The sequence below is a fragment of the Oncorhynchus kisutch genome, linkage group LG4 (assembly GCF_002021735.2).
Source record: "Oncorhynchus kisutch isolate 150728-3 linkage group LG4, Okis_V2, whole genome shotgun sequence".
Taxonomy (NCBI): domain Eukaryota; kingdom Metazoa; phylum Chordata; class Actinopteri; order Salmoniformes; family Salmonidae; genus Oncorhynchus; species Oncorhynchus kisutch.
Window position 1 is genome coordinate 58,754,842 of NC_034177.2, and position 14,823 is coordinate 58,769,664.

Genomic DNA, 14,823 nt, shown 5'->3' on the forward strand with positions numbered 1-14,823 from the left:
CTGAGCAGATTTCAAGATAATGAAGTGTGCGCACAAGGGTTGGTGAGTGTGAGATCTGTCATCACTTGAAGCCTGAGTTCTTGGACGGTTGGACTTTGGTGGTCAGCAAATTATTCATGTAAATTCAAATATTTTAGGGGTAGGGTCTAGGGAGGAAAAGAGCAGGGGGTAAGAGAAGGGGGGGGGTTTGTACAGACCAAGAAAGAGTCACCAGACACGCGAGTCATGTGAAGCCGTCACTTGTTACATAATTTGTCGTAGGGCTGCACACGGAATTGATGACCATTTGAGTAATTATCTATCTAAACCAGAGGTTCTCAGAGAAGACTTTCCCATGCCTCTTGGTTCTCAGGCCTCTCTGAGGGGGTAGGCATATGTTCTGGCCCATTCTGGGAATAAATAGACAAACTGTTTATTGCCTTTTTGAAATTTGGGAGCACTGAGTAATTATGAACTCATTCTGATAATCAGGCAAGAGTTTCCTTACAGTATGATAAATGAACTACATTTACCAATGAGGGCATTAACCGAAAGTGTAATCTGTTTAATTAAAAGCACATTTACAGAAGATAAAAACATGACATTTTATTAACATAAAATAATAAATATGTCTAGGCTTCAGCACCATAACTTATTTATTATACTCGTCATATCAGCTCAACTGGTTAACATGACTGGGAAAGTCACTTGCATATAGGGCTGATGTATAAAGATACACCCCTTCAAATTAGCGAATTCAGGTATTTCAGCCACACCTGTTGCTGACAGGTGTATAAAAGCGATCACACATGCAATCTCCATAGACAAACATTGGCCATAGAATACTGAAGACCTAAGTAACTTTCAATGTGGCATCCTTTCATAGGATGCCACCTTCCCAACAAATCAGTTTGTCAAATGTCTGCCCTGCTAGAGCTGCCCCGGTCAACTAAGTGCTGTTATTGTGAGGTGGAAACGTCTAGGAGCAACAACGGCTCAGCTGCGAAGTGGTAGGCCACACAAGCTCACAGAACGGGACTGCTGAAGTGCGAAGCGTGTAAAAATGGTCTCTCCTTGGTTAGAACACTTACTACTGACTTCCAAACTGCCTCTGTAAGCAACGTCAGCACAAGAACTGTTAGTCGGGAGCTTCATGAAATGTGTTTCCATGGCCAAGCAGCCTGGCACAAGCCAAAGATCACCATGCGCAATGCCAAATGTTGGCTGTAGTGGTGTAAAGCTCACCGCCGTTCTCTGGAGTGATGAATCACGTTTCTCCATCTGGCAGTGGGTTTGGCGGATGCCAGGAGAACGCTACCTGACCCAATGCACTGTGCTAACTGTAAAGTTTGATGGAGGAGGAATAATGGTCTGGGGCTGTTTTTCGTAGTTCGGGCTAGTGAAATGCTACAGCATAAAATTACATTTTAGACGATTCTGTGCTTCCAACTTTGTGGCAACAGTTTGGGGAATGCCATTTCCTGTTTCGGCATGACAATGCCCCAGTGCACAAAGCGAGGTTCATACAGAAATGGTTTGATGAGATCGGTGTGGAAGAACTTGAATGGTCTGCACAGAGCCCTGACCTCAACCGCATCAAACACCTTTGGATTGGAACGCCGACTGCGAGCCAGGCCTTATCACCCAACATCAGTGCCTAATGCTCGTGGCTGAGTGGAAGCAAGTCCCCGCAGCAATGTTCCAACATCTAGTGGGAAACCTTCCCAGAATAGTGGAGGCTGTTGTAGCAGCAAAGGGGGAACCAACTCTATATTAATGCCCATGATATTGAAATGAGATGTTAGATGAGCAGGTGTCCACATACCTTTGGTAATGTAGTGTATTTTACTTCTTTTTTTTAAAGGCAAATATGGACAATTCTTTTACTTGGTACACAGAATAATAATGCTGGACACAAATATTGGAAAGAAAATGCTTTAATGATGGACAAAAATGTTTTTCACTGTTAACAGATGAACACAAAGCAGATTATAATTTTAGTCTCTAGCGAGGGACCTTTAGCCTGGCCTCCAGACAAATATTATAAAGTTTAAGTTTGAGGTTACATTAAATTCCTCATCAGCCTATCAAAGATATTCAACTTTTTCTCCACCAACCAATGGCATTTCTTTAAATATGTCAACTCGGCCAGCAGAGGGATATTGTAAACCTCCAATGTCAAGGTTCACAATATCCCTCTGTGGCCGAGTTGACCTATTTACGATTCAATCCATGTACGATTCAATACCATTACAATTGGATTTCTGTTCATAAGACAACACAATTTGAGGAAACAGAATTTGTCTGCACCTCCTAAAGACCAGAGGCATTTACTGTGAACTCAGTAGTTGATTTGGTATTCACCAAAATATGATATTTGCTGTCCAGCAACAAACCTTTGAGATCAAAGCCTGAACCCGTGTATTAAATAAATACCTTTGCTCTTGGTGGTGTGAGGAGAGTGTTTTTGGGGGGTGTTCCTACTGTGAGGGCGTAATAGGGGTTTGTCTTGTCCTCAGGGCCTGGGTGGCGGGCGAGAGGGAGGGGGGCCTGGGGGTGCACGGGCTGGAGGGGGGCCTGGGGGAAGTCGGCTGGACGGGGGGGCACGGGAGGGAGGGATGGAGACGGAGGGAGGAGTGGAGTGTGGGGGAGGAGAGGATGGTTGGACTAGAGGCCTCTGAACTGGAGGAGGGGGAAGGGTTTGAGAGCGACGGGCAGAAGGGGGTCGAATGGACTCCTTGTTTTTTACGCGTGTGAAGTTGATACAACGACCCTGCAACACAGACAGATGGAACCAAGTTAGACCAGGGGTTCAGAACACAGACGCCTTTTCCACAGTTAGTTACATCACTGTTTGGCTGCAGAGTCCTCTGATTAAAAGGTGACAAAGTAAACCAGCACGCACATACACACGTGTGTGTGTGTGTGTATATGTCCTGTTTGCATCAAGATAGGTGAAGATTGGGGGGAACAATGCAAACTAAGAATAATGGTATTAGGGTGCTAATAAAAACAAGTGTTAAAGAATCCACTCCTCTAAGTGGTCCGAGTGTTGCAGAGAATTTAGAACTGGGCCATTTAACTGGAAACAACTTTCCAGAGTCTGCAACACATCGTCTCTGAGCTATATACACACACACACACACACACACACACACACACACACACACACACACACACACACACACACACACACACACACACACACACACACACACACACACACACACACACACACACACACACACACACACACACACACACACACACACACACACACACACACACACACCCTCTCAACAAAGCCCCTTTACAAGTCCTTCACACGTCATTAACTGGGCAGAATACATCTTCAAATCTCGAGGTGAAATGAGGGGAGAAATCAAAAGACAATGACTTTTTTATTTCTGTATTGTTATTTAGGGGACCAATTTCAGATGCAAACACACATTTCTGTGAAAAGGCAAAGCATTTTCTCATCTCTGTATGTTTTTGAGTCATCTTCCAGGGTTTTATTCATACATAGGTATTGGATGTATTTTAAAAATTGTCATACAACTTAATGACAAATCAAAACAACAAAAGGCACAACGACAAAAAGTGCAACAAAAACGACAAAAGCACACAGTTAAAAAGCACATCAACTACGAAAAGCACAACAAGAAAAGGCACAGGGATAACGAGCTCAACAATATAACACAAAGCACTAAGACATCCAGATCAATTATGAAAATCTCCCATCTCTGACAAACACACACATCTCACTCTCCCATCTCTCCACATTACTCTCACTCTAATGGGCTCATGAATGGCCATCAGCAGGTTACCAGTTTCTGCCACAATGTGTGTGTGTGTGTGTGTGTGTATGTCATCCTCTGTGAAAGCGCGTCACCCAACCAGATGGGAAGTTGAAAGGCCACAAGCCAAATTGTGACAGAAGAGATTCCCTTTCATTGTCCCCTGATGGCCCTGCCACACAGCGGAGAGGAGAGGAAATAGGGAAAAGTAGGAAAGAGGGAGGAGAGGGCCTTGTTTATTAAATAGGCAACGCAAATCAGGACCTCCCATCTTCTCTCTCCACCAAACTCACAGGAACCTCTGGCCAAATAGAGATATCACATCTGCAGAATAAGGGTCTTGTTCCGCTATATGCATAGCGTGTGTAAGTGGATCCTTGGTTGTGTGATGGAGCGATCTTATACAGTTGCCTGTGAAGTGTGTGTGTGAGTGGATCCTTTTAAGGTCATGTGAGGTGACATGCAGAGCTGTCAGTTCAGAGCTCACTCTCATGAAACGCCGCGATGCGTGGGGTTTTGTTCTATCCTCGCAGGGACCTAAAAGTCCCCACAAGGATAGTAAAATAAGGCAAATTCTCCCTTGTGGGGACATTTCCCACGAGGACAAAGGCTATTTTGGCTTTAGGGGGCTAGGATTACGATTAGAATTAGGAGTTAACCCTAAAGCTAGGGTTAGGTTTCAGGAAAATTCTCCTTCGTGGGGACATTTCCCACATCCACACGAGGGCAAAGGTTAGTTTAGGGGCTAGGTTTAGGGTTACAATTGGGGTTAGGGAAAATAGGATTTAGAATGGAAATACATTTTAGGTCCCCATGAGGATAGAAAAACAAGTGTGTGGGTGTGTGTGAGAGAGGGACTGTGTTTGTTTCCCACTAGAGGCAGGTTATGACTTGCCTGAGTAGTGAGTACCAGTATCTTTAGTTAACATTCCACTCCTTTACCACTGCTTTCGGCAATCTTAACTATGATCTCAATTTTCAATATGCAGTTGTTGATTGGTAGTTGGAAACAACATGAATATTTTCTATGACGTTATGGAACACAGGGTGCGAGCAAATTTGGCGCAATGTAGAATTTTTTAAGAACAAACAATACCTTGATGACCTGCTGCGGTCATTCCCTTGTAAGAAGGCAGTGTCACTGCAAGATCACGTTGTTCAAAGTCAAGTGGCGAGAGAGGATTCCGTATTGAGAGAAAAAAAATATTTGGAAAATATCAGCCTACAAGATTTAATCGAGCAGTGTTTGCTTCAGTTGCATCCCATTAATGAGAGGTGGGTGTGCAGGCTTGGCTTTTGATCCAGCCCTGAAACACCCAAGTCTGCTTATCAAGGTCCTGTTGGGCAATTGATGTTTAGGCTACAACGAGGTTAGTCCAAGGCTCGATGAAATGCCTGCACACGCAGTAGCTATCCTGGAGGATGGTTGCTACCCTTGATATAAAATATTGTTTAATTACAACCAAATACTTTGTTGTCTTTATATAAAATCATTCCCCAATTAAATTAATCAGGGATCAAATGGATAAGGCTACTTTGAAGTAGCCTAACTAGACATGTTTATATAAAATACCAGTCAGAAGTTTGAAAAGACCTACTCGTTCAAGGGTTTTTCTTTATTTTTTATTATTTTCTACATTGTAGAATAATAGTGAAGACATCAAAACTTTGAAATAACACATATGGAATCACGTAGTAACCAAAAAATGTTATACAAATCAAAATATATTTGAAATTTTTGATTCTTCAAAGTAGACACCCTTTGCACAATCTTGGTATTCTCTCAACCAGCTTCACCTGGAATGCTTTTCCAACAGTCTTGGAGTAGTTCCCACACATGCTGAGCACTTGTTGGCTGCTTTTCCTTCACTTTGTTGTCCAACTCATCCCAAACCATCTCAATTGGGTTGAGGTCGGTGATTGTGGAGGCCAGGTAATCTGATGCATCACTCCATCACTCTCCTTCTTGGTCAAATAGCCCATACACAGCCTGGAGGTGTGTTGGGTAATTGTCCTGTTGAAAAACAAATGATAGTCCCACTAAGCTCAAACCAGATGGGATGGCATATCGCTGCAGAATGATGTGGTAGGCATGCTGGTTAAGTATGCCTTGAATTTTAAATAAATCACACTGTCACTAGCAAAGCACCATCACACCACCTCCTCCATGCTTCACAGTGGGAACCACATGCGGAGATCATCCATTCACCTATTCTGCATCTCACAAAGACACGGCGGTTGGAACCAAAAATCTCAAATTTGGATTCATCAGACCAAAGGACAGATTTCCACCTGGCTAATGTCCATTGCTCGTGTTTCTTGGCCCAAGCAAGTCTCTTTCTTATTGATATCCTTTGGGCTCCTGAGTGGTGCAGCGGTCTAAGGCACTGCATCTCAGTGCTAGAGGTGTCATTACAGACCCTGGTTCAATTCCCGGGCTGTATCACAACCGGCTGTGATTGGGAGTCCCTTTGGGCAGTGCGCAATTTGCCCAGCGTCGTCCGGGTAAGGTTCGGCCGGTGTAGACCGTCATTGTAAATAACAGTAGCAAGAAAAAGTATGTGAATTACATGGACTTCTGCATAAATTGGTCATAAAATCTGATCTTCTGTTGTTGATTTACTTCTGTGTTTTGGGTCGTTGTCCTGTTGCATCACCCATCTTCGATTGAGCTTCAATTGGTGGACAGATAGCCTTACATTCTCCTGCAAAATGTCTTAAATTCATTGTTCCGGCGATGAAAGCTTGTTCCAATTCGAGGTGAGTAATCGCTGATCTGATGTCCAGAAGTTATTTTCGGTAGCAGCAACATTATGTACAAAATAAGTAAAAAAATAAGTTACAAACAACACAAAAAAAATGATGTCTTTATATGCTTTTCCAAGAGAGAAATCACTTTGTTTAATGAAGCCTGATCACTGTTAGTTAGTGGGTGTGGCTGAATTATGATGACCGACAGCTTGTTGTTGAGTCATACACCAAGCGTTGGGGGTCATCGCATCTTCTACCTTGGCAGTACTCTGTGCCTTGTGTCTGGCTGACTGTTCGTCTCTGTGATGGCTGTCAATCATTTCCTGTAAATCTCCAACAGTCCAATTTTCAAAAGGCTTGCACCATTTATCTTTATCTTTCACCTTTATTTAACCAGGTAGGCCCGTTGAGAACAAGTTCTTGTTTACAACTGCAACCTGGCCAAGCTAAAGCAAAGCAGTGCGACAAAAACAACAACACAGAGTTACACATGGGATAGACAAACATACAGTCAATAACATAATAGAAAAATCTGTATACAGTGTGTGCAAATTAAGTAAGGAGGTAAGGCAATAAATAGGCCAATAGTGGCGAAGTAATTACAATTGATCAATTTACACTGGAGTGATAGATGTGCAGATGAGGATGTGCAAGTAGAAATACAGGTGTGTAAAAGAGCAGAAAAACAAAAACAAATATGGAGATTAGGTAGGTAGTTGGTTGGATGGGCTATTTATAGATGGGCTATGTACAGCTGCAGCGATCGGTAAGCTGCTCTGACAGCTGACGCTTAAAGTTAGTGAGGGAGATATAAGTCTCCAACTTCAGCGATTTTTGCAATTCGTTCCAGTCATTGGCAGCAGAGAACTGGAAAGAAAGGCAGCCAAAGGAGATGTTGGCTTTGGGGATGACCAGTGAAATATACCTGCTGGAGCGCGTGCTACGGGGGGTGTTGCTATGGTGACCAGTGAGCTGAGATAAGGCGGAGCTTTACCTAGCAAAGACTTATAGATGACCTGGAGCCAGTGGGTTTGGCGTCGAATATGTAGCGAGGACCAGCCAACGAGAGCATATAGATCGCAGTGGTAGGTAGTATATGGGGCTTTGGTGACAAAACGGATGACACTGTGATAGCCAATTGGATGCAGTCTATTTGCTATTTTGCAAATTACATCGCCAAAGTCAAGGATCGGTAGGATAGTCAGATTTACGAGGATAGTCAGTTTTGTTTTACGCAGCATGAGTGAAGGAGGCTTTTTTGCGAAATAGGAAGCCGTTTCTTGATTTAACTTTGGATTGGAGATGCTTAATGTGAGTCTGGAAGGAGAGTTTACAGTCTACAGTCTACAGTCTTGAAGAGCATACATTTAGTTTTACTAGTGTTTAAGAGCAGTTGGAGGCCACGGAAGGAGTGTTGTATGGCGTTGAAGCTCGTTTGGAGGTTTGTTAACACAGTGTCCAAAGAAGGGCCAGATGTACTGTATACAGAATGGTGTCATCTGCGTAGAGGTGGATCAAAGAATCACCCGCAGAAGAATGACATAATTGATATATACAGAGAAAAGAGTCAGCCTGAGAATTGAACCCTGTGCCAGAGGTCCGGACAACAGGCCCTCCGATTTGGCACACGGAACTCTATCTGAGAAGTAGTTAGTGAACCAGGCGAGGCAGTCATTAGAGAAACCAAGGTTGCTGAGTCTGCCGATAAGAATACGGTGATTGACAGAGTCGAAAGACTTGGCCAGGTCGATGAAGATGGCTGCACAGTACTGTCTTTTATCAATGGCGATTATGATATCGTTTAGGACCTTGAGCGTGGCTGAGGTGCACCCGTGACCAGCTCGGAAACTAGATTGCATAGCGGAGAAGGTATGGTGGGATTCGAAATGGTTGGTGATCTGTTTGTTCACTTGGCTTTCGAAGACTTTATAAAGGCAGGGTAGAATAGATATAGGTCTGTAACAGTTTGGGTCTAGAGTGTCTCCCCCTTTGAAGAGGGGGATGACCGCTGCCGCTTTCCAATCTTTAGGAATCTCAGACGATATGAAAGAGAGGTTGAACAGACTAGTAATAGGGGTTGCAACAATGACGGCGGATAATTTTAGGAAGAGAGGGTCCAGATTGTCTAACCCAGTTGATTTGTAGGGATCTAGATTTTGCAGCTCTTTCAGAACATCAGCTGTCTGGATTTGGGTAAAGGAGAAGCGGGGGGAGGCTTGGGCCAGTTGCTGCGGGGTGTGCAGATCAGTTGGCTGGTGTTGGGATAGCCAGGTGGAAAGCATGGCCATCCGTAGAGAAATGCTTATTGAAATTTCTGTTTGAAAAAGCTAGCCTTTGCTTTCCTAACTGACTGTGTGTATTGGTTCCTGACTTCCCTGAAAAGTTGCATATCGCGGGGACTATTCGATGCAAGTGCAGTACGCCACAGGGTGTTTTTGTGCTGGTCAAGGGCAGTCAAGTCTGGAGTGAACCAATGGCTATTTCTGTTCTTAGTTATACATTTTTTGAAAGGGGCATACTGTAGCTTATTTAAGATGGTGAGGAAAGCACTTTTAAAGAACAACCAAGCATCCTCTACTGACTGGATGAGGTCAATATCCTTCCAGGATACCCGGGCCAGGTTAGGTAGAAAGGCCTGCTCGCAGAAGTGTTTAAGGGAGCGTTTGACAGAGATGAGGGGTGGTCGTTTGACCGCGGACCCATAACGTACGCAGGCAATGAGGCAGTGATCGCTGAGATCCTGGTTGAAAATAGCGGAGTTGTATTTAGAGGGCATCATCCACTCTTTCCCCCTGTCTTTGCAAGCACTCACTGGAAAGGTCAACTGCTTTGCTCAGTCTGGCCAAATAATCCAAGCAGCTCTCTGACTGTCTTGGTAAGGTTTCATAGAAGTATCCTAATGTAATTGAGGATTAGATAGTCTCTCCAAAGTGCTGCCTCAGGATATTGTATTTAGTTTCAGGGTCTCTGCTTAAGTGAACGAGAGGGTTTCCACGGAGCCCAATCCTGAATATGTCTTTAGCCCACCCCATTAGTCAGTCCTGTATCTCTTGCCCCTGTTCTTATATACTGCATCACTTTTTTTCAAGTAAGCCTGCATAAGTTCTTGCCATTCAGTCACTGTGCACCGGTATGTGCTATAACCCCTGAAGTGGGGTGGTTCTCTGATGCCTGACTTCAGAATTAGATTGACCAATCAGGTATTAGTACTATGGGCTGGGGAGTGCTTGGAGCAGCCCCTGCCCCTCGTGGCAACTTGATTTCCTATTTCACGGCCCAGTTGTTTGACTAACTCTGCTAGGGCTATGTTGATCCGGGTCGCGGCCCAAATCTGTAGCGGTCGTTATATGTACCACGGAAGAACCAAGAAATGAAAAGCGACACCACGGCTGTCTTTTTTGGGCTTTAATGTAGATCTGCAATGGTATTAGGAAAAGTCAGGACAGGAATGAATCATTCTTCAATGCACTATCTGACAAGTTGTTCTTTCTCTCCGTGTCACTGTTTCGTGAGCAAATTAGAGCAGATGATGTTAATACTATATAGCCTTCTGGGATTTTGTTTCAATCCAAGCACATTCTACCTAGTGGCACAGTTTTGGTCGCCTGAGAAGAAAAATGTGACTATTCAGCTAACCATCCTAAAATCTCATAAGAAAGGTGATGTTTTTGGATTAACAGTAAAGTCATACTATGCAAATATATTTGGTTCTGTTATGTAAAATACAAATGAATCATTATGTGATCTTCCAAGACATTGATTCAGCTTTGATCTAACTTGATTAAACAAGCACCATTGTGAGAAGTGGTAGCTTGACACGACACCAATGCTTCCACTACAGCGAACGAAGCGCAACAAGTAGGCTATAGCCTACCTCCCGCAACATTTGGTGATGGCGAAACAAGAGACCACGTGTGGCTTTTATGAAGATCTGGGAATATTTGGCCAATGAAACATTTCTGGTTCGTCTCAGAGAATGTAAAACAGTTAGGAAGGGAGACTTTTAAACAGTTTTGCATGAAGATGCAGCAAATATGTTGAATGAGCAACTAATGATCATGGAGAGCATCACACGTTTGAGGAAATTACAAAGGCCTAAAATGCGGGACTGTCCCGCACAATCTGGGACGTGGTCATCCTACTACCTGGGTGCCCAGGCCAGATGCATCGAATCCCCTTATTGAATATAACGGTTGTTCCCATTCAAGACAATGGTGGCATAATGGGTGGACAGGGGAGTGTACCCATAAGAGCAAAGCAGGAAGTTAAAGTATAAAGTAAAAGCAGGAAGTGTACCCATCAATCTGTGCTGTGATTTGTTGAGACCACTCAACAGACATTCCATTCCATTGTATGAGCCAAAGCTGATGTAATTAGCATAATTTGAATGTTACCATGGAAATTATTGCATCACAATACCAGGCAGCCATTGCGAGTTTATACAACGGGTGGGTCTAATCCTGATTGGTTAAAACGGCATTCCCGATGTGTCTATTCCACAAGTTAACACTGGCTAAATCTATGACTTTAAAATGCCTATTTACTCTGTTCCATCTGACTGTGCAATCCACTGTCTCATCAGCCCAGTCAAGCAATTTATGAACTTGATCTCCACTATAAAAATTATCTAGACATTATCTCACATTTCTTTTAGACTAATATTTCGTTTTCAACAACGGAGATTTGTATCTTCTTTCTCTCCGACATTTGCAACATTGTTTCAATAATCAAATTCGATCTCCAGCTGTCCTATAGTAATGAATGTGTAGGGACGAGACAGACAGACAGGCAGGCAACGTTTTTCAGCTAGTCGAAATCATGAATCAGTTGGTATCATTTTTATGGATATATACAAAGAAATGTCCATTGAAAACAGGTAAAACTAAACAAGTGCAGCTAGTTTGCAGTCTTTCCAGCTTCAGTTTGAAGTGATTGTGTTAGCTGTGTCGTTGTCTAGCTCCTCTGAACAAGAGTGTCCCCATGAATGAGCATATTTTTTATGCCAGGTGTAATCGCGCCTCTTTAGCTCATTGTTATGGATGTATCCAAATAAATGTCACTAGAAAACAGCTTAAACAAATGCAAATGCAGCTACTTTGCTGTTATTCTGGCTGCAGTTTTTGACGTAAGTGTAAGTTAACCGTAATTGGCTAGCTAGCAAGCAAGCAAGGTATAAGAACGTTGCCAGCTAGTATGGCAATTGAACATTGAGAACGAACGACAGGGTCGCATCGATAGATACAGAACAAAAAGACTGAACAACTGGGTCGCGTCTCTGGCAACCGATTTGATAGAACAAAGGACCAGCCGGCTTGGGTAGCGTCCCTAGATTTGTGTCGGGACTATATCTTATGGAAGGATGAAATGGTATGAGTAAATTAATCAAAATAAAGTTTTTGATTCAAATATGTCAATAATTATTTGAATATGTTGGTGACCCGTTGTATAAAAGTGATAACACCCTTGAAGCCGGTGTTTTGAGGATATACTGGTTTGGTCTCGGGCCTAACAACACCCATCCCAAAATATCCTCCAAAACACTGGCTTTTCGGGCATTATCCCCTAATTACCAGTCAAATTGCCATGGTTAGAGGTTCCAAGTCTATTCATTCTGATTTCCATGCCCATTGGTTTACCGGAAGGAATAAACCTGAGGTAGAGAATGGTGATGTTCTAGGTGGTCTACATAGCAGTAACATTACACGCAGCCACCAATGATTACATGACATGTTGTTGATGGCGTTCCACATTATACTGCCACTGCCATCATTAGGCTGAAAAGTTCAGTTGTGTCTCAAAATTACACTTGCACAGTGATACTTATTGTGTAAACCTGTTCAGCCATTTTGCCACCAGCTCCTCCTCGGTTGGTTTTTCAACCGGGGAGATGTTTGGAGGTCAGTCTGGTGTGTTAACTTTGAAGTCTTTGTTTATGACTCGCCTATCTTCCCGCCACTTGACAGCCTGCGGGACCAATCTGGTTCTAAAGATGAATTTCTTCTCTCCAGACACTCGCTTCTCTACCCAGTCCTTGGCCTGTTTGGAATACTCGACACGGCTTCTCGGATCTCCTGAAGGATGTGTGACAATAACAAAACATTTAAATGAGTCTTAATTACTCTTTCCTTGCATTCTCCTGAAAAAGTATTGGAGAAGGCATGTGTGGAGAAACCTTGGGTGTGAAAAGGGTACGAAGGATACAAAGATGTGAGATATTGAGCAAAGATACAATCAGAGACAGTATAGTTCATTGCCCTATCCTCATGTCTGTTCCAACAACTCCTCTCTTTCCATTCCCCCCGAGGCAGGTATAAAATGGAGTACACAAGCATGATGTCGTCAATCTGCTATTATTTTGAACCAAATCAAACTTCTACATAAAGTGGGAATATGGTCTGGTTTGAGAGTAAGAGAAAAAAAAGGACAGTATAACGTTAGAGTAAGTTAGTAGCTAAGCTAAAAATATCACAGACTATTTCAGGGAATGGCAAACAAATAACGTTATAAATGACTTTATGGTGACTCAAAACACAAAACTTCTGTTGTCCGGATTCTTTTGAGGCCCGCTGCAATCTTCCTCTGCTCTTCAGAAATACAATTAATCCAAATAAAACCAATCCGGGTCACGCTGACAGACTCCACTTTTCCAAGCGCATACTTCCCAATTTTCGATAACTCAAACGAGTTTCCCACATATGCATCATTATTCAACCAACGCATCCCAATAAGAAGCGATTCATTATCATTTACACACGTATCCTCCACTTCAATTTTAGACTATTTCCTTTTTGTTCCAGTTTTCAAATGCTACTGTTGTCCAGCCAGAACATTCATCTTCACCAAATTTACTTGGCGCGCTTCTTCATTCTAACTCAGCATCCACTTCTGTCATCTTTCCGCTGGACCGTAACTCCAAGACCACAGAGTGGAGTCTGACATTTGCAACGGCAAATATACTTTTGACACGTTACCATCTCATTGTTTACTTTCGTTCTGACTTCCTTGCTTGAAGACCAATAGTAAGATGCTCCTTTGTCCCACCTGCGTCCTGCCTCCTGTAATTATCAATCTAGGAACCACGAAGAAGAGTATCTACCAGATTACAGATGAAATGGAAGGCCTTTGCACTAGCATGAAGTAGGACTATGTTTTTTTTACACTTTTTACATAAAAATAACAACATTCATTTGGCAATTCAGTGCCGAGACATCAATCGCTGTTCATGTAACAATAAATACACATAGTTTTGAATGCATTTGAAGTACTTTTGGAAATTCTGCATTTTTATATTAAACAATGGACCTGAAAACTGTCTGGGGTACTGCCAGGCAAATGTTATAAAGTGGCCAGAAGTGGTTTTGGGTGAACTTCCCCTTTAACTTAGAAATTTGACATTTGGAGCAACTTCGATATTTGAAGTTTGGAGAAACTGAACAATGCTGAGCAGGAGTCAACCCCGGATGTCAAAAACAATTTGAAATTTGATGTTTGGAGAAAAGTGCAAAAACCTATATAATTCTACAGTGAGAGAATGTTGGCAATAAGCACCTGAGACACAACTCTCCCCTACCCCAAACCACATTGGTTACAATACACCCGGCTCGCCACGCTGGTTTACAGCAGCATATGGAGGGGATTCCCTCCTCCCTCTCTCTCTCTGATATTCATGAGCTTGTGTTCTCATTGTGTCCATATGCTGTCTCTGGTGTAGGTCTGCTCTTCTGCTGCTTCCCTTTTCACGACCAGACCACCGCAGTCAGAACCAACCAGGCTGCCCACATCAATCTACTGTTGCTACACTCTCTTTTCCCCTCTCAACTCAACAATGGGACTCCTTCTCAATGGGCTGTGTAATGTCCCCTGTGTGACTTTAGGGCCTCTCGCTCTGTGTTTTGTGTGTGTGTGTGTGACTTTAGGACCTATCGATGTGTGTTTGTGCATGTGTGCACATGTATGCATGTGTGAGTGTGCGAATTTAGGGCCTCACTGTTTAATAAGGTGTTAAATCAGACCACCAAGGTTCTGTTAAAGGCACCTCTAACCTCTCTCCCCTCTAACCCTAACCCATTCACCCAGTCAAGAAGGTGTGAAAGACAGGATAAGGGTACAGAGATATAAAAACAAAGAGCACTGAGAGGGAGAATGAGAGAAAGATGGAAATAGAGATAGTGAGAGAGAAGGACAGAGAAGGAGAGAGACAGAGGGAGAAGAAGAGAAAGAGGATGAAAGAGAGGAGTAATGTGAAGAAGATTCTCATTGAAAAGGAAGAGAGATAGAGAGGGCGGGTGGTCTCTCT

The 14,823-nt window shown here is 43.1% G+C and overlaps 1 protein-coding gene across 2 annotated transcripts in view; it reads right to left on the minus strand.

The window, feature by feature from the left end:
• Positions 1-1,900: 1,900 nt before the first annotated feature.
• The window catches only part of LOC109889748 (anthrax toxin receptor 1), a 52,493-nt gene continuing 39,570 nt past the window's right edge, over positions 1,901-14,823 (minus strand). Inside the window, exon 18 of one of the 2 annotated variants that reach the window (XM_020481410.2) lies at positions 1,901-2,752. In XM_020481410.2, coding sequence (XP_020336999.2) covers positions 2,495-2,752 — 258 coding nt within the window. In that variant the 3' untranslated portion in view covers positions 1,901-2,494. Of the gene's footprint in view, positions 2,753-9,215; positions 12,599-14,823 lie in introns of those variants that run through there. The other variant, XM_020481412.2, reaches the window with a different exon arrangement.